The sequence below is a fragment of the Lampetra fluviatilis genome, chromosome 22, assembly GCF_964198595.1.
Source record: "Lampetra fluviatilis chromosome 22, kcLamFluv1.1, whole genome shotgun sequence".
NCBI classification, from domain to species: Eukaryota; Metazoa; Chordata; class Hyperoartia; order Petromyzontiformes; family Petromyzontidae; genus Lampetra; species Lampetra fluviatilis.
The window spans coordinates 6737962-6761476 of NC_136296.1; the positions used below are offsets into that span (position 1 = coordinate 6737962).

The 23515-nt window shown below is 46.7% G+C and overlaps 1 protein-coding gene across 6 annotated transcripts in view; it reads right to left on the reverse strand.

Annotated features, from left to right (window-relative positions):
• LOC144938471 (otoferlin-like) overlaps positions 1-17350 on the reverse strand; it is a 163861-nt gene extending 146511 nt beyond the window's left edge. For 2 of the 6 annotated variants that reach the window (XM_078866319.1, XM_078866317.1), the window contains exons 1-2: positions 16857-17345; positions 7831-7889 (exon numbers count right to left, since the gene is read on the reverse strand). In XM_078866319.1, coding sequence (XP_078722445.1) covers positions 7831-7889; positions 16857-16935 — 138 coding nt within the window. In that variant the 5' untranslated portion in view covers positions 16936-17345. Of the gene's footprint in view, positions 1-7830; positions 7890-16856 lie in introns of all 6 variants that reach the window. The other 4 variants (XR_013637844.1, XM_078866318.1, XM_078866320.1 and 1 more) reach the window with 4 other exon arrangements.
• Between the last annotated feature and the right edge of the window lie 6165 nt (positions 17351-23515).

Here is a 23515-nt window from a genome sequence, read left to right on the forward strand (position 1 = left end):
AACGGAGGGCGGAGGAGCGACGCTCACAACAACGAGCGGAGCGCCGGGTGGCTAAAGCACAGCAAGTTGGTACAGTAGGGGGCAAAGGAGGTGCATCAGCCAGTCATCTCGGTCATCTCGGTCAGTCGACCCGTGGCACCTGCTGGGTCTGCCCCGTGACCTCCTGCCAGCGGGCGTTCGACACTTCACGTGGCCTAAAGGTGCACTTGGCCTGGCACAAGCGTCGTGGTGACGTCACCGCCACTTAGTGGCGAATGGCGGTTGTTATAGTAGCGTAGTGTATAGTAGTTTATAGTGTAGTAGATTCCAAGAACACAGGATGAGATGTTACTATCCTTTGTGCAAGCACTTCCAAGAGTTAATGAACAGTGAGCCTGGTGAAATTTGGGGAGCGCATCGTCAGTAGTGAACCTTTGGTTCCTAGGGTGTGTCGGCCTTTCACGCTATACACCCTCCCCAAAGGCGGCCAGCGACAGGGTGATCAATCCTACGCTTGCGTCCCATTCCCAATTAGTCATAGGAGTTGCCTTGTTGTTGATAGCCAACATCCCATGGGACTATGCATGGCAATGCAATAAATAGTAATAACGAGACAAAGAAAGAGAACAGATTTTGTATAAGATCTAGTTGTGACTCTGAATCGTGACGATTGATTGTTGCTGGGGAGAGAGGTCAGAAATGAATCACAACCTTCCACTCACCATGATCGCTCATCACACATAAATTGAAAATAAAGACAAACTCATTAAAACTCCAAAACGATCAGATCTTCCAAGAGATGTGATGAAGTGCGGGTCTTTGTATACAAACGTTGAAAGGTGCAGTGCATTTTGTCGGATTGTTGAAATGTTTATCTCGTCGATGGATGTCATAGGTTCGTCGATGACGAATCGGGCACGGAGACGTTCAGGCACAATTGCCATACCCAGCCACTGTGCCAATTCCAGTGAAGAGACGGCACTCATGCCAGGGATAGCTCAGCCATGCGTGTGTGCACTGTTGCGTGCGAGTTGACGGTCACGCCCGGATTGCGGTTTCGCGAAAAGAAATGGACACAAAAAAACCCCAGCTCCATATAGATAGGTATTTAAATCCGGTAACAATGTGAAAGATGACGCGTTTCATGCCGTCTCTGCTGTTGCAAAGGAGTTTCCATTTTTTATTTGCAAGACTGAACTGCCATCACGTTGAGGCATTCCTCTTAGGTAACAACAACAACAAAAATTTGTTTAGGTATAAAATAAAACCATTGTTTTAATATAATACGAAATTCATGTAATGCTATTTGCGATCGTGCTTGGCAACTTCATTTTGATGACTGAACTCGTCATAATGCGACACATCCTTTCCCTGAAACAAAAATGCTTTGTTCGCGATAACAACTAAGACCAAACAATGTTTAAAGGCCATATACACGACAGGTGAAAAATGCCTTTGAGTGTTAATAATGCCATGGAACGTAAAGCATCGTGAGCCCCATTGTGATCCTCAATGATGCTGCACGAGAAGACATTCTATTCTCGACTTTTATTTAAATCAGGCTGTGGTCCACCAGATTTATTTCATCGAGTGCACAAGATAACGTAACAATCCTCATTGCATTACAATTTGGGATACGTCAAAAAAACATGAAACATATATCAGGCACCGACAGGTTAAGGATTCTGATTGTCACGGTGAGTCAGCTGTGTGAAAAAAATAATTCTCCAAAGTCCACCAGAGCGTGGCTTCTGGGATTTACTTGTTGACACCTCACCCCCGTATCAAAAGCAAGCCATTTGTCCCACAATCACAGGGTAAACGACGTCCCTGATGAATGTAATTCGTGCAGAGGGATCCCACCACCTGCAGCAATTGACCCTTCACACCGCTCTGGGGCAATGCCAGAGCGGGCTGCAATTCAGAGGGCTTGCAGTGCCAATTAGCCCGTTTCTTAGTTATGTACCTCCCACGATTTCAACAATCCTCTTAAATATATTGTTGACGGCATGCAATGTGGCCTTTTATTCCAATGAGCACTGTTGGTTACATACGGTGCAAAGTAAAGTAAAAAATACGTACAACGATACTGTAATAACCTCCCCCCCCCCCCATTGGCACATCCACCTCGAGCCAGCGCGAACTCCCCACGGCACGTGGTGGGATTTTTCACCGCTTCTTTCCCGAGTCAAGCCAGAACCAAACTGTGAAGCGTTGGCCTCACGAGATACCAGCAGAGGTGGGACAAAGTCATTGTTATGCAAGTCCAAGTCGAGTCGCAAGTCATCAAATTCATGACTCGAGTCTGACTCGAGTCCAAGTCACATGACTCGAGTCCACATCTCATAGGTGGGACAAAGTCATTGTTATGCAAGTCCAAGTCGAGTCGCAAGTCATCAAATTCATGACTCGAGTCTGACTCGAGTCCAAGTCACATGACTCGAGTCCACACCTCTGGATACCAGCCGACTCTGACTCATGGCCAAGCAGAGGGGGAGCAGGAGGACGGAGCGGCCAGTGTCACCGACCGCTCTGCGCACGCCCTGACCGCGTGGCGACGTGCAGCCGCACGGTTCGGCTGCTGCGGTGAGGAAAAGAATAAACTGCGTGGTGCCTTCCGAGCCGCGCCGGGGCATGGCTCGGCACGAACCGGAGAGACTCGCCTCGTACGGTGGTGGTGGTGGTAGTGTAGCGGTTAGCGCGCTGCGCTATGAACCCGGCGAACTCGAGTTCGATTCCCGCTCACGGCCAACACCGGTGACGATTATCTGAACCGGTACCGGGCCTCCCCTAGGTCGACTCAGCCTAAAATGAGTACCTAGTGCGATGTGTAAACATCGCCGCTAGGGAGACAAAGGCGGCCGGGCGTGGTGTTGGCCACCCACCCCCTTCGTGTGCCGTGCCGGCCTTCATAGGTGCTCGCTAACAGCACTTGCCCCTACAGTCTGTTAAGGCTATACGGGGGATCTTTGTCTTTGGTGCTTGCCCCACTGCCACAACAATCGGCACTAACCTCGCCCCCCTCTGCACCACCCAAAAGTAATAAAGGATAATTTGATCCGCCCCCCCCCGCCTCTAAAAAAATGGTGCCATTGTATGTGAAGTACATAAGTCGAGTGAGCAACTGTGTGTTCGTGGAATACTGGTGGCTGGACTTTAAAAAAAAGTTTCTGTGAAGAATGGTCGTCTTTGAATCTTGGGTCTTCATGTATTTGCACACTCTCAAGCGTAAACATTTAAGTGGGGGGCTGCCAATGTCTTTTTGTTGTGTACCCTTCTACAGCACGCTAATTTTCAAAACAGAAAGACACACATGGCGGAGTTGTGAGAAGCGGGATATTTGGCTGCGGAAATCGGCCTGCGCTGAGAAAGGATTTAAAAGTCGGCAGCCGACCGCGTAATTCCGTAGGGTTGACAAATCAGTATTTACGATACGTCCTTGATGCATATCTAGCCGGGTGGCTCAGCGGTAGAGTGAGCGGCTCCCAATCGAAATGTTGCGAGCTCAAATCCTCATTCAGGGGTTGACTCGGCCCAACAGCCCTCCAGGGTTATGAATTCCTTTAGGTCACGAAAGCTTTCAATCAGAATATAACAAGCACCACTTTGTGGGAAAGTTAAGTGGCTGTCCTATGGATGGACTCGCCACCCCGCCCATGCCTTCCCACACCCACACCAGAGGAATGTGGAATTTCCACCACTGGCTCAGGGCTGTCCTCCGCCGCCTCAATGCACATTTGAGCAGGAAACCACTTTGCCTTGCCGGTGAATGCATGGGCAGCCCCATGAGGGGTGCAGACTCAGGGGCGGAATAATGAGACTACGGCTCTCTCGCCAAATCTAACCGTGAAATGTACGCTCGTGCGATTAACCACATGCCCTCTTTTCTGGGATTTATAAAACCAACATTTCATTCGAAAGGTAAAGCTCTGTAGATTACTCGGGTTTTAAAACAGGATTTTTGTGTGTGTGTGTAGGCCACATGGTTAACAATAAGTAGAATGATAATTGGTTTTTTACCCTTCTATCTGGCAACAAAACTGACACCTTTTTTACAAGGAGTCATGTTTGCATAGACCGCAATACCTGCAGTCATAATGCAAACAAAAAACATAACTCTGATAATGTGCACTGTCCTTGAAGTTGATTGGTTCACACCCTAGACAGCTTTCCTTAGAGCACATTATCAGAGTTATGTGTTTTGTTTGCATTATGACTGCAGGTATTGTGGTCTATGCAAACATGACCCCTTGTAAAACAAAGGTGTCAATTTTGTTGCCAGATAGAAGGGTAAAAAACCAATTATCATATTTTTTACTGGCAAATGAGGTTCCAATGGTGTAAATAAGCAGAATATGATCGGAGCCAGACTCGAACGCTTGCGTTACACACGCTGCACAAAAGGTGCGCGGCGTGATGCTCCTCCTCAAATAGAGAAGGACAGGAATACTTCGTTTCGCAAACACGTCGCCACTTTGTGAACACCACTCGTCGGATTTGCGCCGCCTCGACCCACACACGCCGCTGACGGCATTGTCTGCCCTTCCTCGTTATCCGCCACCTCTCAGCCTTCGCCTCCAACATCTACGCCGCAAAGTCCCTTTGATTGACGTTCGTCGTCGCACGTTCGAGGAACGCATCCCCGATCTAAACCCGGGGCAATTGCCGATGAGACAAGACGCAACAGCGGTCCTGGAACAGGGCACTGTGGCCCCCCTTATTCTTTGGTGACCATCAAAATCCAATTGTGACCGATTTGACAGGCACCCGTGACACTCAACGACTGCAACTCCACACAGACGGATGAGACGCTTCTCTTATTCTAAATCGGTAGATGTATTCGAGTCTGCTTTGAACACCCATCTCTTTAAAGTGCCCTTCCCTCTTTAGTTTGGTCGGTTGCCCCTGGTTTTGCTTCTGTTTCCTGATTTTTAATGCATTGCGCATCGGGATCTTCGGATGGAATGCCGCTTGAAACATTTGAATTATTATCGTCATTGGGACAGGCACGCAGCATCAGATAAGCTTTGAAGCCACCCATCTTGTGCCCCCCTCAACCCACAACGTTGAGCCTTTTAGCACCCCCGTCCCCCCACAGACACTTGTGAAATGGTGACTCCACCCTTGCGTGTCTGAATATAGTACAGTTATACGTGTGTGTGTGTTCATATCACCACGAGTTGCGAAATCGAAATGGGATGTCATTGGGAGCGGCTGCATGCTATGAGGCATGTAAAACCAGTCGAGACTTGTCGCCAATAAAAATGTGACTATATCTAGAACTGGTTTAAACAATTCACGGAGCGTTCCAGTTGCAAACATATCTCTGTTAAACGCATTTTTTTACACCCCTTACCACACGTTTAACTGTGCAGCCATCTAAAACATTGCACTGTACACGCATTCTTTGATGTTAAGACTCAAGATGGGGTAAACTGTGGCTACTCTCACTTCTTTCTAATGAGGTCTTACCAGCGTGGAAGAGTAGGCCAAAATATACCCCTTCGGGGGGCTCTATGCAGTTCCCACAAGCGAAAGCCCTTCTGCCGGCAGTGGCGTGGCCAAGACATTGCAGGACTGCAGCTTTTACTTTGTATACATCGGTTAAAGTACTTGTAACACATTCCTGCGGAGGGAGCTGGTAGGAACGTTGGGTTGCTCGGCCAATGGCCAGGGTCAATGGCGGCGTGGTGTATTCTGCAAATATGCCCGAGTAGGTTAAACGTTGAGTTTTATAAGGGCACCACGGGGTGACCAGCCCCTCCCCACCCAGCCCAACCCCTCCCACCCCCACTCAGCCCCACCGTCCCCACCCAGCCCCTCCCCACCCAGCCCCTCCCCTCCCCACCCAGCCCCACCATCCCCACCCAGCCCCTCCCCACCCTCCCCTCCCCACCCAGCCCCACCATCCCCACCCAGCCCCTCCCCACCCTCCCCTCCCCACCCCACCCAGCCCCACCCTCCCAACCCACCCAGCCCCTCCCCTCCCCACCCAACCCCTCCCTGCATGATGGACGGACACAATAATCCCCTGTGGGCTGGTGGAACCAGTGGGTTCCTACCAGTATAAAATACATACATTGCTTGATATACTACAGAAATGTAGGGGCGTCCCATAACAGCTGGATATACTGCATGTATATCGCAGGCGTTCGGTAACAATGAATGTGTTTGCGCAATACGTGTTATGTTTCCTGTGAGGAAGCAAAGATGAAAATGGTTGGTTAAGGTACTGTAGCATTGAAGGAAACTCAAAACATTACTTAACTTTTGCCAATGTGCCAGTCTTAACGTGTGCAGTTAAGCAGCTACCACAAGGAGTTTTACTATCAATTGCAGCGTATAGCCAGAAGACTTATCAAGGTGAAAGGCAAACATAATTTGAGCAACTGCGAATCTTGAACGGTCTACATTTATTCGACATTTTCAAGACGCCGTATTCCAATAAACACGTTTAAAGAGAGACTTGTACTCGTGAACTCCTGCATCGATTGCAAAATTTGTTGTATTCGTGTGAACAATAACCAATGGAAAGTCTCTCGTGAACTGTCAACACATTAATCAAAATAGCACTTCCTGAAAAATGATAAAAAGCATATAAAGATTTACACTATGAGATCTCTTTTACCAGTGGCAAAATATAATGGTAGGTTTTTACCCTTTTAACTGGTACAATAAAGATGTCAGTTTTGTACCAGTTAAAAGGGTAAAAACCTACCAGCATATAAAGATTACTTTCTTGAGCAAAGATCCTCATTCACAGCACGTAAAGAGAGGCCAGAGGTAGATTGTGTGATCATTTAAATGACACGTGTATTATATTCGCATACTAGTCTAAAATATGTGTGTATGCAATTATATGCATTTGACACGGGCTGGAGAAGAGTTGGACTGATGCGGTATGGGAGGATGTGGAGCTGAGTGGACTTGCCGAAGACTGGTTACAGCGGTGTCACGATCGGACTATGGATGAGGCTCGTGAAGGACGCTGCTGCTACTGGGCAGTTGGAGGCAGTCGCCCTCCAACAACAACTGAGGGCAGATGAGTGACGCTTACAACAACGAGCGGAGAGCGCGGGGCGGCTAAAATCCAGCAAGTTGGCACAGGAGCGCGTACCACTGGTGTGCATCTGCCAGTGATCTCAGTCAGCCAACCCATGGCACATGGGTGTTGTCTGTGACCTCCTGTCAGCGAGCCTTCGACACTTCACGTGGCCTCAAAGTGCACCTGGCCTGGCACAGACGCCGTGGTGACGTCACCATCACTTTCTGGTGATTGGTGGGTATTGGTTTGCATTTTTTTTATACAATGGACATTATCAGTGATTGGTATATGCACCTGACTTGCACCTCTGCTACAAAAACGTAGCGGCAAATGAATGAATGCCCGAGGCAGTGTTGTAAAGATGTAGTGAGGAAACAAGGTACTTGTTTGTACACGCACCGACGTTGCTGGCTTTATTAGCCGACCGCTAATTTTGCTCGCTTTAAAAGTGTCCTATTGCGATTTAAAGCTTTCGTGACTGCAGGGATTCATCTTCTTGGTTCTTTCGGTAAAGTCACGTAGAATGGAAATAATAAAATAATAAAAATAAAACATAATAAAATAATTCTCACGACGTTTCGGCCACAACGCAAGCAGCCGTCCTCAGGTGAAGAACAGGTCTGACGACCTGTTATTCACCTGAGGATTATTATTTTATTATTTCCATTCTCCGTGTCTTTACCGAAAGAACCAAGAAGATAAAAGTGTCCGTTAAACGAAGTAAAACAAAGGTGAGGTTCAAACAACTCAAATTTGAAATGAGGAGTGGACGCCGACACAGACCGCCGGACGTTTTGGTTACGAACCGCGTCGAAGCGTGCTTCATCTTCGCAGTTCTCGAACACCTTGGTGTCGTAGGGCGAGTCTGGAGAGGCAGAGCAGAGGAGGAGTCCGATTAAGAGTCAGGTGACAAAAAAAACACACAACGCGCGCACATCTCTGGCACATCCGACTTCAGCCGCATCAGTCACCTATGAATCAATGAGCTGCGATCAATGGAAGAAAAAAACAACAACAACAAACCCCAGGCAGTCCAATTACGTTAGATTTTTTTTTACATACACACTTTAAAAATCCACTTTATAAAATGTGGTTCGCCATTCCAGCGTCACCTGATTTACGCTCAACAAGATGACTACCGTATTTAAGTGTAGGGGAAGATAACGTGACCAATAAACACAAGGTCATTGATACACTCACAATGAACTACTGCAGTTGCGTGTGTGCAGCATGTTTATGCGCAAGTGTGTATGTGTGGGGAGCGGTGGTGCAGCGGTTAGCGCGCTGCGCTATGAACCCGGCGACCTGGGTTCCATTCCAGCTCACGGCCAACACCAGTGACGATTATCTGAACCGGTCCTGGGTCTCTCCTAGGTCGACTCAGCCTCAAATGAGTACGTGGTGCGTGGTATGTAAACATCGCCACTGGGTTGACAAAGGTGGTCGGGCGTAGTGCTGGCCACCCACCCCCTCGTGTACCGTTCCGGCCTTCATAGGTGCTCGCTGACAGCACTTGTCCCTACAGTCTGTTAAGGCTATACGGGGGAAATGTGTGTGTGTCTGGGCACAATCCAACACTGCAACAGCAATTTAGTTGCCCCTTGAAAATAACTGCTGTTTACAAACACGTGAGAATGTTTACCAACAAAATGTGTGTCACACCTTGGTGAACATCATGTTTAAAAAAACACACAAGAACGGCTTATGGGCACCGACGACCACCCCTGTCTGTAATCTACGATCACAAGTCGACGCCTTTGACAACCTCAGCCAGGTGAGTACACGAGACATCCGGATACTACTAACAGCACCTGGCAACATGCATAACAGGGTGGCTCAACAACGGGCTTCATGGAAAATGTAGCATATCAAAATACAGCACTTTATTACGAATCGTACATATAGCAAAATGTATATATATCAAAATAAAATGTGTTGCACACGAACCACACGAAGGTGTAAATAAAAAAAACTAAATTAGAAAACGTTCCATGACTGGCCTCACTGATGGCCACCCTTAACATGTAGCTCACATGTAGACGTTCATGCCATAGAGTAGCTTGGCCATCTCTCTCCCACTTCAGCAAAACAAAAATTCTTGCTGTGGTTTTCCCACCTGATGATGATTGCCTGCGTTGCAATCGAAACGTCGCGATTTCTTTTATTTGATACCTACGTGACTTTACCGAAAGAACCAAAGAGTATAGCTTGGCAGTGGCTTTTTTTCTCAATATTCGTACGTTGAACTTCTTTTGCACCGTAAAGTAGCCAACCGTGCTACATCGGCGTGAGTCTTTCGCGAACGCAAGCCAATTGCTTTTAGATGAGTGTGCGCTTCAATGTACTGAATACAGTTAACTCAGATTATAATGCACCACAAGCACTCCAAACACACGGACGGTGGACGAACACAAAACACCAACTTCCTTTGTGCTGCATTCAGTGCATTCCTGTGAGAGGAGAGATATTTACTGCCCCGAGGTATATACTTCATGTTTCCTTCCTTTAACACGAGAGCCAATATTTACACTTCATTGCACGCAGTATAACAAAGTTTGCTGGCGTGGGTCAAAGACCAGAATCCAGACGTGCAGTGTGCTGAACTGCAACCATTCAAAATGACCTGGCATTTAATCAACAGCTTAGCGGCGCGGGGACAATACACCCCTAATGACAGAAAATGACGGCTAGAAAGTAAATATCACTCAAAGTGTGTATGGTGTATACACACAGGACAAATTAGGGATAGACCCTCCACCAACGAATCATGTTGCATTGCAATCCAGGGATGCCTTTTTACGTCATGTTTATACACAGTAATGCTTAAATGGTAAGTTGACTAAACTAAAAAAGGTTCATTTTAAGTCAATAGTTGTGATGTGGAGCAACTGGCTTTTGGTCGTAGGAATGTGGAATTTCCAGCACAGGATCAGGTTCACAAATGTAAACCGCCTCATTCTCGACTGAGCAGCGGATACACTTTTGACTTTGAATGATTCGCGTCCAAAAGAAATCAGGCCATCATATGCATCCATCGTTGGGGCATTATTAGCCTTGTCACGCAGCAATTCACCGATACAAGAGATAGATGAAATGCCCTTGCCTTGCATGGTATCATTTCTTCACAATGCCAACACGCAGGAGCGGGGGTTACCGCGTTTAGCATTTCAAGCACAGTCACAGGCCTCGTCTCAGAAGCCCACCTCGGACAAACCAGCGAGCGTGGGATTTTCTTTTTGGCGGAGGAAAAATATGAGACGTCAGTCATGGAATTGCGTACCGACACAGCAGGAGACTCGCAATGGGGACACTCAGAACCGGCCCTAGACCTTTGGGGGCCCTAAGCAAAATTTGTTTGGAGGCCCCTTTGATGTATTATTTTTTTCACCTACTAGCTAGCAGTGACTCTAGGGGGCCCTCTGCTGGCCACGGGGCCCTTTGCAATTGCAAGGGTCGCTTAGTGGCTGGGCCGGCTCTGGGGACACTCTAGGATTAAACTCCGCAAGGACCCATGCGGCTTGGGAGTTCCACAGAGATTTATTGGTGAAAACTCATCCCCTGAATAATTCAGGAACGCGAGTGATATCAACTCGAAAAGGGCCCTGTCCATTCCATTGCATAGGCATATCTATGTTCTCGCAAAACAAGGCGCTTCACGAGGATTATTTCACACAAGTGCACCGCGCTAAATCTACATCTAGTTCGTAACACAACATCAACAATCAGACAATGCCACCTTTACATATCTATCCCTCCAAATATAATATACATTTTTCTTACACATACCATCAGCCACACGGCCTTCCAGGCGTGCATGAAAAAGTTGTGGTGGTTGCCCTTAATCAGTGCATCAAACATCCATAATAGAGAGGGTTGTTTTGGGTTAGATCGTGTAAATATATAAATGTGTCGTTAAACCCGCCACCACCCGACACAGCCAACTAGTAAGGGTCGTCACGTAAACAGAACGTGCCAATTCGTCACTAGTACAGCACACCGGTGTGTTGGAGAACCAAGCCACAACATTTGCAATCTGAGTACAACGTTTCGCCAGTAATTACAACTAGCTTCATCAGGTGACAGACAGATTTGTGGAGAAGTCCACCTGTTTCGTTCCTTATAAAGAGGCATAGATGTGGTGATCAAACTTCTGCATTCTTGAGTCAACGTACATCATGAATGCGAATTATGCGGGCCCATTGATATTGTCCTTCCTGTCCATTGTGTGTATCAAACAAACAAACAAACGTATAAACATCCTCTCCTGTCGTGTCCAGGTCGTATACTCAACTTAGATGCAATATTTTAATCACGTGCACAACATCAGTTCCATTTTTCCTCCAAGGTCTTTCGCCGCTACATCGCTGACCGAGTGTCAGGGTTTCTCCTGTGTTATGGCCAGTCACTGTTTTGCGGGAATGAAAGGAACACCGAAAGTCGGCTTTCAACAACTCTCTACACAAAATATCGCAGGTGACTTCGTCACTGGCAAAGCAACTGCCTTCGTCACTGGCAAAGCAACTGCCTTCGTCACTGGCAAAGCAACTGCCTTCGTCACTGGCAAAGCAACTGCCTTCGTCACTGGCAAAGCAACTGCCTTCGTCACTTGGCAAAGCAACTGCCTTCGTCACTGGCAAAGCAACTGCCTTCGTCACTGGCAAAGCAACTGCCTTCGTCACTGGCAAAGCAACTGCCTTCGTCACTGGCAAAGCAACTGCCTTCGTCACTGGCAAAGCAACTGCCTTCGTCACTGGCAAAGCAACTGCCTTCGTCACTGGCAAAGCAACTGCCTTCGTCACTGGCAAAGCAACTGCCTTCGTCACTGGCAAAGCAACTGCCTTCGTCACTGGCAAAGCAACTGCCTTCGTCACTGGCAAAGCAACTGCCTTCGTCACTGGCAAAGCAACTGCCTTCGTCACTGGCAAAGCAACTGCCTTCGTCACTTGGCAAAGCAACTGCCTTCGTCACTGGCAAAGCAACTGCCTTCGTCACTGGCAAAGCAACTGCCTTCGTCACTGGCAAAGCAACTGCCTTCGTCACTGGCAAAGCAACTGCCTTCGTCACTGGCAAAGCAACTGCCTTCGTCACTTGGCAAAGCAACTGCCTTCGTCACTTGGCAAAGCAACTGCCTTCGTCACTGGCAAAGCAACTGCCTTCGTCACTGGCAAAGCAACTGCCTTCGTCACTGGCAAAGCAACTGCCTTCGTCACTGGCAAAGCAACTGCCTTCGTCACTGACAAAGCAACTGCCTTCGTCACTGACAAAGCAACTGCCTTCGTCACTGGCAAAGCAACTGCCTTCGTCACTGGCAAAGCAACTGCCTTCGTCACTGGCAAAGCAACTGCCTTCGTCACTGACAAAGCAACTGCCTTCGTCACTGACAAAGCAACTGCCTTCGTCACTGGCAAAGCAACTGCCTTCGTCACTGGCAAAGCAACTGACTTCGTTACTGGCAAAGCAACTGCCTTCGTCACTGGCAAAGCAACTGCCTTCGTCACTGGCAAAGCAACTGCCTTCTGCCAATCCGAGCGCGTGCGTTGGTCATTGTTCCCGAGCGATGCTTCCACGGCATTGCACGGAACCCTGCGATGGAGCTGTAGATTCAGCAGCTGTACTCGATGGCTCCCCACTTCTGTGCGGTTTGATGAGGTCCTCAAGGACTGGGTTCGAGACAAGAATTGCACCCACACATTCAGCGCTCCTCTGCCATAAATTACGCAGCTAATAGTCCAACCCAGGGCATTGTGAGCCCCGTTTTTAAATTATTTTCCCGAACCGCCGGACTAGCAGTGAGTCACTCGCGTTAGCGGAGATCTCCTGCCGAGCTGTAGGGGTGCAACAGGGAATCTACAACCTTTAATGGCGCAAAAAAGAGGAACACTCCACCAATTTAAATGATTAAGCATTGGATATCCATGTCAAAGGTCCAGCCCCACCAGTTAAGCTAAAGTTTTGAAGAAGATATGCTTAGGCGGTAAATTGTAACCACTTTTATAATTGTAATAATGTCATACATGTTACGGTGTATGTATGCATTCATACTTAGTTTTTACATCATGGCAAAAGCGCACAGTGGTTAAAACCGGCGGCTATATTCATGCCGTGCAAAACGGTAGTCAATGTATGTATATAATTATCCACAGGACGTATTTAAGTCACTTACACATTCATCAATTGTGGTGCATTTGGTTTTATAGTGCATAATCTAAAACGTTAACGTTTGAAAGTTCAAAACCTGAATGGGCATCAATTCACAACATATATTATTTTCCTAATCAATAGCCACTTTGTAGGACGTCAACAGAGGTCTTACCATGCATAAACTCACCACCATTATAAAAATGTGGAATTTTCATCACCGATTCAAGACTGTGAATGGGAAATGAGTTCAATAATCAGACTCCTTTACCATCCATCATCCCTTCCAGCAATGTGTCCTACCAAAGCCAAAGTTATGGACTTGACGTGCATGTGTCCTCTATTCCATGTGTTAGTTTTTATGTCTCTCAGCAGAATTCCATCCGATTTGTCAGTGTCCATGTTTCTGATCCGCGGTAGAGCAGGTAATATGCATCGATTACATTGCTTTGCGTTTCGTTCACATTATCAAGTTCAGCGTTTCTCTATTGCTCCAACCCACTTTTTATCCACTGCCTACGTACGATGCGAAAGAAGTTCAACATAATACATGCATGCCTTCAGCGGAACCTGGTAAGTAATTAAAAGTGATATAGCAACGTGCCATAAGGGGAGCTTTTGAATTCGCCTAAATAAATGTTTTGACTTACCAAGTAAACCAAACAGTTAAATCTTCTTGGTTCTTTCGGTAAAGTCCTTTTCTCTCTCTCTCTCTTCTTCGAGAGAGTGCGTGCATATTGAGCGGCATGTTAGAGGTTCCAATTGTTATTCCACATTCACGTTTACCGAGGAAAACTCTCACCGAGTCTCGTGACACTTTTCAGGAGAGTCCTGCTTGGGGACGTTTGAACATTTGCTTTACATGTACGTGTAACGGAAGATAATAGCAAACATGTCAAAGGTGCAGTCCCTGCAATTGCTTGTTCATGCCACTGTTGGTATAAGGGCTATCCACTCTTCCAGGACGCTCTAACATCTTGGAAGACGTGGGAGTCCCCACACTCTCCCTCGCCACACGCAACCTGCCGCTCGAATATCTGCGGTGAACACATTTACACCGCTGGATGGACAGATACCCGGGGCGGGGGGGGTAGTTTAAGAAAATTGCTCTATTGTTTTAACTGCCACGCCAGGAGGTCAAAGCGAACCGGTGACCTTTGGATTGAAATTCCAGCCTACTGACCATTATACACCGTATAGCAGATAACACTTCGAAACCTACATAATCGTGAGCAACCTACTTTCTGTAAGCGTACATCCTCATACAGGCCACACCATTGCGACGCAAGTGGGTGCCCTCGCGGTACACGATGTATCTCGATACGATCCACTAACTCCCACCTCCAACAGCACCGTGCCACACTATTGGACGCGTTACTATGACCCAGAAACCGTGAACACGTCGTGTGTGTGTGTGTGCGCGCTTGTCTGCTGCTGCTGCTGCAATATTGAGACTCGTTTCGACGTTGCGAAAGCGGTGCAGTGCTGCAGTGTTCCAGTTCTGTTCGGACACTTTTACCGGCGTGCAGCGCACACACACACACCACACACACACACGAGAGGCATGCCCGTTGGCATACAAGGGCGGCGCCACCGCAAAATTCCTCCCATGCCATCCTTTTAGCTCCGTCAAGCAATCGTTGCGAGTTATGGAAATGCGAAAGGAATATGAACGTGTCGGAGAGATGGGAGTTCAGCGGGTTTTAGAGAGTGTCTAAATCGGGTCTTGCGAAGTGCCAGTCTCAATTGGCGGCCCTGAGCGAGTGGTGACAATTGCACATTCCTTTGGCTGGAGCTAATTCTTTCTCGAGGGCAAAAACTTTCACGCTCCCCAAAAAAGCGGTGTTCATTTTTGCCCGTACGAGGATGATGGTCCGAGGGAGACTTTTCATTGAAATTAGAACGTTCCAATTATTCCCACATCGATTGAGTAAGTACATCGCAATATTTGTTTTACCTCGATTGCGTATTGCTACTAAGCTTACGTAAAGGGCAAAGATGTTTCACATTGCAGGCTGCACTGTAGCATAATAAATCAATTCAGCTGATGAACTATACCTGAAGGGTCAAAGTAACAACGTCGAAGGGCTGTTTTGTGGGCGCGGTTTTCTCTGAATTGATAACAAAAAAACACATTTCAAATCTCAGCCTCTTCATCGCTTCTGCGTAGCGCAGCTTTTGTGAAACAAGACACCGAAAACATGTTTTACTACCACAAGAACAACCCGGTTTGAGATGTGAATGGCCGCAGCACTGTACAAGACACAATTCAGTCAAAAGTCCATTTCTCCATGAGAACTTCCTCCAACGCAGACCACAATTACGTCTGTTCTCTAAAACGGCTCTTTATGAAAGCAATTGAAAAAGAAACCCACGCGATTTGCAGGAAGCAATAACTGCGCACTGCAAACATTTTTTTTTAAATACCCATCTGGAGCCAATGCTTGCAGTGTCGCCTTCAGACGAAGGTACACCATTCATTCGCAGATTTGTCCAAGCATAAAGTAGCCTCCGGCTCGGTACAAGCTCATTAAATTACGGTAAAATGCATGTATAGCATGTTTTTATTCAATTTTATGCACAAAGGATTAATTAGGTTTCGATTGAAGTGTTTTACACCAATAGACTCATACTATCCTATTCAATGTTCCGTATCAGTATCATTCTATAACATACAATAATTATACAATGGGAGAGGTACATCTGCTATTTATTTCTACAAAGATGCGAAGCTAATTATTATTTTTTTTGCTTTAAATAAAATAACATAATATTAACATTACCCATACGCGCATCATACGCACGCATGCATTCCTATCTAGACTGCACACGATGCACATACACGCTCTTCGGAACAAATAAGACACAGGGACAGATATTAAACTGATCTGCTGGTTCAATGCCGAGGCTCATTTAGTGGATGCACCCTGACCTGTAATAATGTCAATGGACAGGAAGCTGTGGAAATTATTCCAAAGAACAAATGGACAACGCACGGAGCGCTCTCTCCAAAGCCGTAACAACCGTGTGTTGTATGTAACTCAGGTGTTGCGATGTCGTGGTGAGTGTGGCGAGCTGTAGTGTAGCGGTTAGCGCGCTGCGCTGCGAACCCGGCGTTCCAGAGTTCGATTCCCGCTCACAGCCAGCACCAGTGGCGATTATCTGAACCTGTCACGAGCCTCCCCTAGGTCGACTTAGCCTTAATTGAGGTACCCGGTGCGGTGTGTAAACATCGCCACTGGGGAGACAAAGGCGGTCGGGCGTGGGTGCTGGCCCACCCCACCCCCCCTCGTGTGCTCGCTAACAGCACTTGATGAAGGTCGCGTCTATCAGCTGTGGACGAAGCGGCGTGGGTGTTGATGCACCCAAACAGATCAAGCGCGAGTGGTCATTGAGACACCCCTCCAAGAGGAAGCTGCGAGAACGAAGGTGGAATATGCAGTTTGTAACAGCAAAAAAACAAGAAATATATGTATATTTTTACAGTATAGAGGAAAGACATAAACCGCAAACTTAATTATATTTAACTTAATTACATGAAATATTTAAGTAATTCAATATGATGATATTATCATGTCCAATTAACATGCCACCGATAAACGCATTAACAACACACACACACATATGTTTGTCGTAGTCTGTGTGGTGTGAGAGAGAGAGAGAGCATTGCGATCTCCACACGGCGTGCGCGTACCTCGAAACGTCACCCGGGCAATCCGGTCCGCTTTGCCCCGAAGCTTCTCCACCCGCTTCAGATGGACCACGAGAGCCATCGCGACCCACCGTCTTCAGCCTTTGACGGCCGCGTGCACTCGAGACTTGAAGCGAACCACACAGCGCAAGCTGCCCCCCCCACCCCCCCAAGCTCTCCGCACACGCAGAGAGGCTGACCGGCGCTCAGCTGACTGCGGGCATTCTCATTGCACCGAGCGACGTTTTTTTTTTGCCAGTGACACTCCACACGGAGCCACACGGAGTATGAACGAGAACCCTTTTTGCGTGCACGACGCCTGGACGCTATATATAATAATAAAAATAATAGTAACACCGTGATGTTATTATTATTTTTTGGGGGGGTAAAACAAATGAATAATCAATTGCCCGCGCGAAGCGTTTATTTGACGGCGGTGCTGCTTAGCTGGATGACTGTTACGGTGAACTGCTGCTGCTGGAATGTGTGAGCGGCACACACGGAAATGGTGGTGTGTGTGTGTGCTTTTATGGCTGAGTGCACGCTCCCCTTAGCGTGCGCGTGTGTGTGGGGTGGGGGGACTGTGTGTGTGTGTGTGGGATGTGGGTGGAGGAGACACAAGCCCAGCCCATACAGGTGTAACCAGTCAGACAGCTCGGTACCGCAGTGTGGGACAAACCAGACTGCAAACACCGGACAATAAATACAGCGTGGATCAAGCAACCCCTCCCACCTTCCCCCGTTGCCTTGCTGGCATGAGCAGCCCTCAATTGACTGTTTCCCCGAATGCGGTCCGCGAATGATTGACACGACAAATGCACCAGTGTACGGAGCATTTATATAGCGCACGCTCGTAAACATATGATTGATTGATGCCCTTATTGAACACGACATACCCCCCTCTGAGAGTGGTTCATTCTGAGCCAAATCGCACCAAATAATGGAATTAAATGGGATGACTGTTAGAGAAGCAATTTACGTGTAGTGACATAGAATGGGTCACTACGGCGTGTAGCGCTGGTTACTGGTAGAGAGCGGAATCGCGGGTGTAATAGCCCGGTCCACCAGCAGGGCAGGTGAAGTGCGCCACTGCAGCCAGCAGTGAAGGGCATTTGAGGATACAGCGGCCGGTCTGCCAGTAGGGCACGTGGTAGGCACGGGTGTAGGGTAAAGGTGACAGAGGGGACACGTGGGGGCAGAGCCCAGAACCTTCTGGTAGGTTCCAAAAGGGGGCGTGGTCAAGGGCCACGCTGGGGAGGATAAAAGGGAGGCCCCGACGCTGGGTCAGGGCTGCTGCGATTTGGGAATGGAACCTGTCGTCTTCACAAGTCTTCGTTCCCGTTTTCACCTCCTCGTCGGTGTTAGGTCAGGCAGTGTGCCGGCTGTCCTGACCCATATATAGTTGTCCCCTATGCTGTTGAAAGTGTATAATGAACGTGTATGAATCCTACTATTAGTGTCTCTGAAGTTACTCACTACATATGTATAGGGCAGGATGGAGCACTTCTGTCCAATTTTTCGATTTAAAGCTTTCGTGACTGCAGGGATTCATCTTCTTGGTTATTTCGGTAAAGTCACGTAGAATGGAAATAATAAAATAATAAAATAAAACATAATAATAAAATAAAACAAAATAAAATAATGGCCGAAACGTCGTGAGAATTATTTTATGATGTTTTATTTTATTATTTTATTATTTCCATTCTACGTGACTTTACCGAAAGAACCAAGAAGATACTTCTGTCCAATTAAATTTGATAATGAAAAGCAACATAAAGATTCCAGCTGGGCAGTATTCATGACTTCTAGCCTGAGATTGTGATTCAAATCTTAAAATGTCATATTTGATTCCTGGAGGGAGCAGAATTGTGAAATTGTGGGGCGGTCAGACTGGGGAAATCAAGATGTGACATTCAGGTAAGAAGGGGTGGGGGAGGGGTGTCCATGCAGGCCTGGTCAGCCTTGTGGAATCGCTATTGCAATGTACGGCTGATGCCTTTGTGATTTGTTTCTATGGTGATTCTAGCTGATACCGGCCGGCTGGTATGGACCCTAATACAGCCGGCTAAATGGCCACTCGTGTATGTTTTAACGTAGGAATTGCCCACCGACTAGAATTTTAATTCGTGCAGAAATCGTCTGGGGTCGAATTGTAGGAGTCCACTGGGGTTGTTTTTTCTGCAGCAAGAACCACTTTTAATCAGTGCACATTATCTGTCATGCCATTTGGATCAGAAACATGAACTAAAAACCCTAAAAAGTGTTCAAAAACGTTTAAACAGGTGCAAGTTTGGAATTAGACTGAGAGCCTAGCCCCCACCCCCCTCAAAATAATTGATACTAGAGATACAATTAAGAAAAGCAAATGGGCTTGAGTAGATCCATGATGGAGGTTTTTTGGGTTAGATCGCGTAAATATGTAAACGTCTCGTTAAACCCGCCACCACCCGACACAGCCAACTAGTAAAGGTTTCGTCACGTAAACAGAACGTACCAATTCGTCACTAGTGCAGCACACCGGTTGTGTTGGAGAGCAAAGCCACAACATTTAAAATCTGAGTACGACGTTTCGCCAGTAATTACAATTAGCTTCATCAGGCGACATACATATTCGTGGAGACATCCTCCTGGGCTTGGGTAGCCTCACATTGCTAAAAGGGATAATAGTTAGGCAAACGAGGAAACGCGCCTGGGGGGGTGACCTCTGTGGAGGTTGAGTGGCGATCGCTCAGGAGACGACGGATTGTGATATCGCAGGCGAATGGCTATGACATGTGGAGGTCGTAATCGAGCAGTGAATAGACCATGGCTGATTATGCCGTCATTTGAAGATTCCTATTTACATTCACGTGAATATATTAAATTGATGGCCACTGTATCTACGTAAATATGTACTGTATATAGCTGAAGATAATATCCAGTTCTCAGTGCTGATTAATAATCCCTTTAACCCATTCACCGAGTGGAAAAAGGTCTTCATCCAGCAGCGGAATGACAAAGGGTTGTCCAACAACATCATCATCATCATTTATGAATGGGGTGAAAATAAATCAAATCTGCGTGTTGCATGTTACAGAGACACATGCACTGAACATTTGTAATCATATGCATCTGTAGTATAGAAAGTGCCTTAATGAGCTGCATTACAGCCTCATTCATTATGCATACAAGAGGTCGCAAGAGTGCTGAGTACATTTCTAGACACATGCACATTTTAAAAAAAGAATCCCCATTTACCCCTGCAGACTGTTGGAGCCAGTGCTTTTAGTTGAACCCCGTACCGAGTCTGGTGCTGCACTTTAGGGCGTGATTGGTCTACCAATTGCTCATATTGCCTGCTGTACCAGATCGTAATTTTAGGCTGAGTCAACCGAGGGGAGGACGGGGTACAGGGCCAGATACAAATCCACAGTAGCCAGGAAGCAAACGTGAGTTTGCGGAACTCACGTGCGCACGGGTCTACGTTGCCTATATGTGGAAGCTATTTGGTGATCCCAAGCGATTCGACGAGACACTGCACCACTTAAGAATTGATGACCAAATGTGCAGTGTTTGTGAATGGGAAGTGGCGGTGAGGCAAACACAATGTCAGGGTAGCTCGTCACTGAATCGTAGATGAGATAGGGGAATTTAGACCAAGATGCACTACAAATATTTGACAGTATGTGTAGGTAATCTGGATTTGAAGTTGGTTTAACTATTCTTTGGGTCTTTCGGTAAAGTCACGTAGATAGGTTCAAAGAAAAAAAAAAGTGACGTTTCGATCACAACACAAGCGATCGTCATCAGGAGGAAAGAGGGGGAAAGCTGCTCAATGTATGTTGAACTAACACTGTGGCAGTGTGCTACAGAGCCTATAAAATGCACTTGTGTTCATGGTGAAATGTGACCACATGAACGGGCATGTGCAACGCACATATACAGGAATGTCCCCGTTTAATTGTCTATTTTATAGGCAATCAAGTCCAGAACCTTGCGTGCTCATGTCATCACGATGCAATTAAAATAAATGCGTGTTCATGTTAAACAGTTCTATTTCCCCCACAGTGGGATGTTGCGAAAACGTGACTCGACACAATAAAAAATAATGTGCTTCATGTAAGTGCTTTGCTGCACTTCTAAGTACCCCTGTGCAATCATTTCTGGTACATAAAGTCAGGAACAGACTCATCGACAGTGGTGGCACTAGGCACAAGCAAAACTAAGCCAATATTCAGGACACTAGGCAGCTGAAGCAGCCTCGAATTAATGAAACAAAAATGTGGATGAACCCAATATCAGCTCAAAATCCAAATGTCAACAAAAGAAGCTCATGGCCATAACAAGTATCTCTCTCATCTTTTTCTTATCCGTATCTCTCTTTAATCCAAGGCCACAATGTGTCTATTGTCTACATCTCTTATTTTTCTACATAGTTGCCTCGTCTGTGTCTCAATTCTCTCATCTCACTCCATTCGTATCTCTTGTCCAAATCCCTAATTTCACGCCATCGCTCTCTCGTCTCTGATTCTCTTCTCAAATGTCACTTCATCTTTAAAATGTCTTCACAATTCTCTCCTCTAGCGACACCTCGATCTCGTGTCTGTATCACTGCTGTCATCTCACTCGGAGCCATCTCACTAAAGAAGGGGGCCTCTGAAAAATGATTTATGTGTGGGCCCCCAATGAGAGAGAGAGAGGGGCACGACATTTCTTTATTTTTCTCACATCCAGGTGGAACGGTACTGGCTCATGTCTTCCACCCGGATGGGCCCAAGGCAGCCCTGTTGGACTGGAATGATCAATGGCGGCTTGTAAATAAAATCCCCCGTGGCCCCCTTCATGACCCGTGCCGCCTGCTTAAGAGCTGGGCCAACTCTGGAACCGATCGTCAAAGGTTCCACGTGGGTGCAAGGTGCACATGCTACAACGTCACCCACTTAGTTCCAACGTCTTGGCTGTGGTCATATTAGATCACGTGGTGTACATTTGACGAAGATCAACGATTCTAACTTAACGCAATCTCACCTCAATGTAAAATAAAGTTTGTTTAATGTTCAATTCCCGACTCGTGGCTGTGCTAGGATATGGATGTATGTTGAACGTATTTCGCACCGTACGTGGCCAAACTCCGTGCTTATCGGAGGTGCGGGGTAGAAGGTGATGCAGGGAATGTGCCGAGCCCACTGAGCATCATATGACTCATGGAATAATGTAACACGAACCCAGGCTCCAGTGTTCACAGCTATGAGGCAACAATGCCCTCACCTGCACGCTGTGTAACAACCTCGTGTACGAGCAACAGTATTTTCGTTTGGTTATGAAATATAATACTTTCTCTTAACTTGTTTCGTGTTGTCACATGCAAAGACAAAGATCCCCCAGTATAGCCTTAATAGACTGTTCGCGAGCACCTATGAAGGCCGGCACGGCACACGAGGGGGTGGGTGGCCAACACCACACGCGGCCGCCTTTGTCTCCCCAGTGGCGATATTTACACACCGCACCAGGTACTCATTTGAGGCTGAGTCGACCTAGGAGACGTCCAGGACCGGTTCAGATAATCGTCACAGGTGGTGGCCGTGAGCGGGAATCGAACTCGGGTCGCCGGGTTCGTAGCGCAGCGCAGCGCTAACCGCTCCACCACCACTCCCCACTACACCTATTGTCAAAGACACTTTTGGTTCCCCCATTGTATAATGAATATAATAAAGAAAACAACTACAAATTACGTTATTTTGTCTTATACTTAAACGTTTTCTCTCTCAATCCATCAGGGGGGTGGGGACACACTCATCTCCCCAGATAAATAATTACAGTAATAAAAAAATAATTGAAGTCAACGTTCCCTACTCTTTGGTTCTTTCGGTAAAGTCACGGTAGATAGAACTTATCTATCTACCTGAAGGATAAGCAGTAGAGCGAGCGGCGCGCAATCAGAAGGTCGTGAGTTCGAATCCTAGTTGGGGGTTCACTTTGCTCATCATCCATCTGAGGGAAGTCTACAATGGTTGTTCGCACACTTAGTTTTTTCGGTAAAGTCACGTAGGTAAATGAAATTAAAATTAATAAAAATAAAATATTAATCAAAAAAATTATAAAAAATCACACTTGATACAGCAAATCTGGCTGTGACGGTCCCACCTGATGACGGAGACTTGTGTTGCCTCCGAAACGTCGTGATGTTTTATTAATTTATTTTTATTAATTTTTATTTCATTTTTTACCTACTTGACTTTACCGAAAAAACTAAGAGTATGAATCCTTGCAGTCACGAAAGCTTCAAATCTTGAATGAATGGCTGTTCGCCCTTCGCGATACAATTTTGGAATTTCGACCACTGGCTCAGGGCTGTAAACGTGAGATAATCCCTGGCTCGACACTCGATTGAGCCCCGAAATCACTTGGAATTGCCCGGCTCCCATTGTTAATCATTTATTTGCAACGCTCATTCTGGCTGATCTATTGAAGAAGACCACACACTTGTTTAAGTGTACTGATAACGAGAGTATGTGGCCTGAATTTGGATAGAGACGCTGGGTAGACATTGTAAGCTGGGCTGTGGCGAAACTCTCCGCTTCATATTATAATTGTTTTGTTATGTTTATAGCAGTTTCCCTAACAAGTGTGGCACAGAACTAGTTTCCTGCGAATTGTTCTAAGTCAGCGGTGGATATTTCACA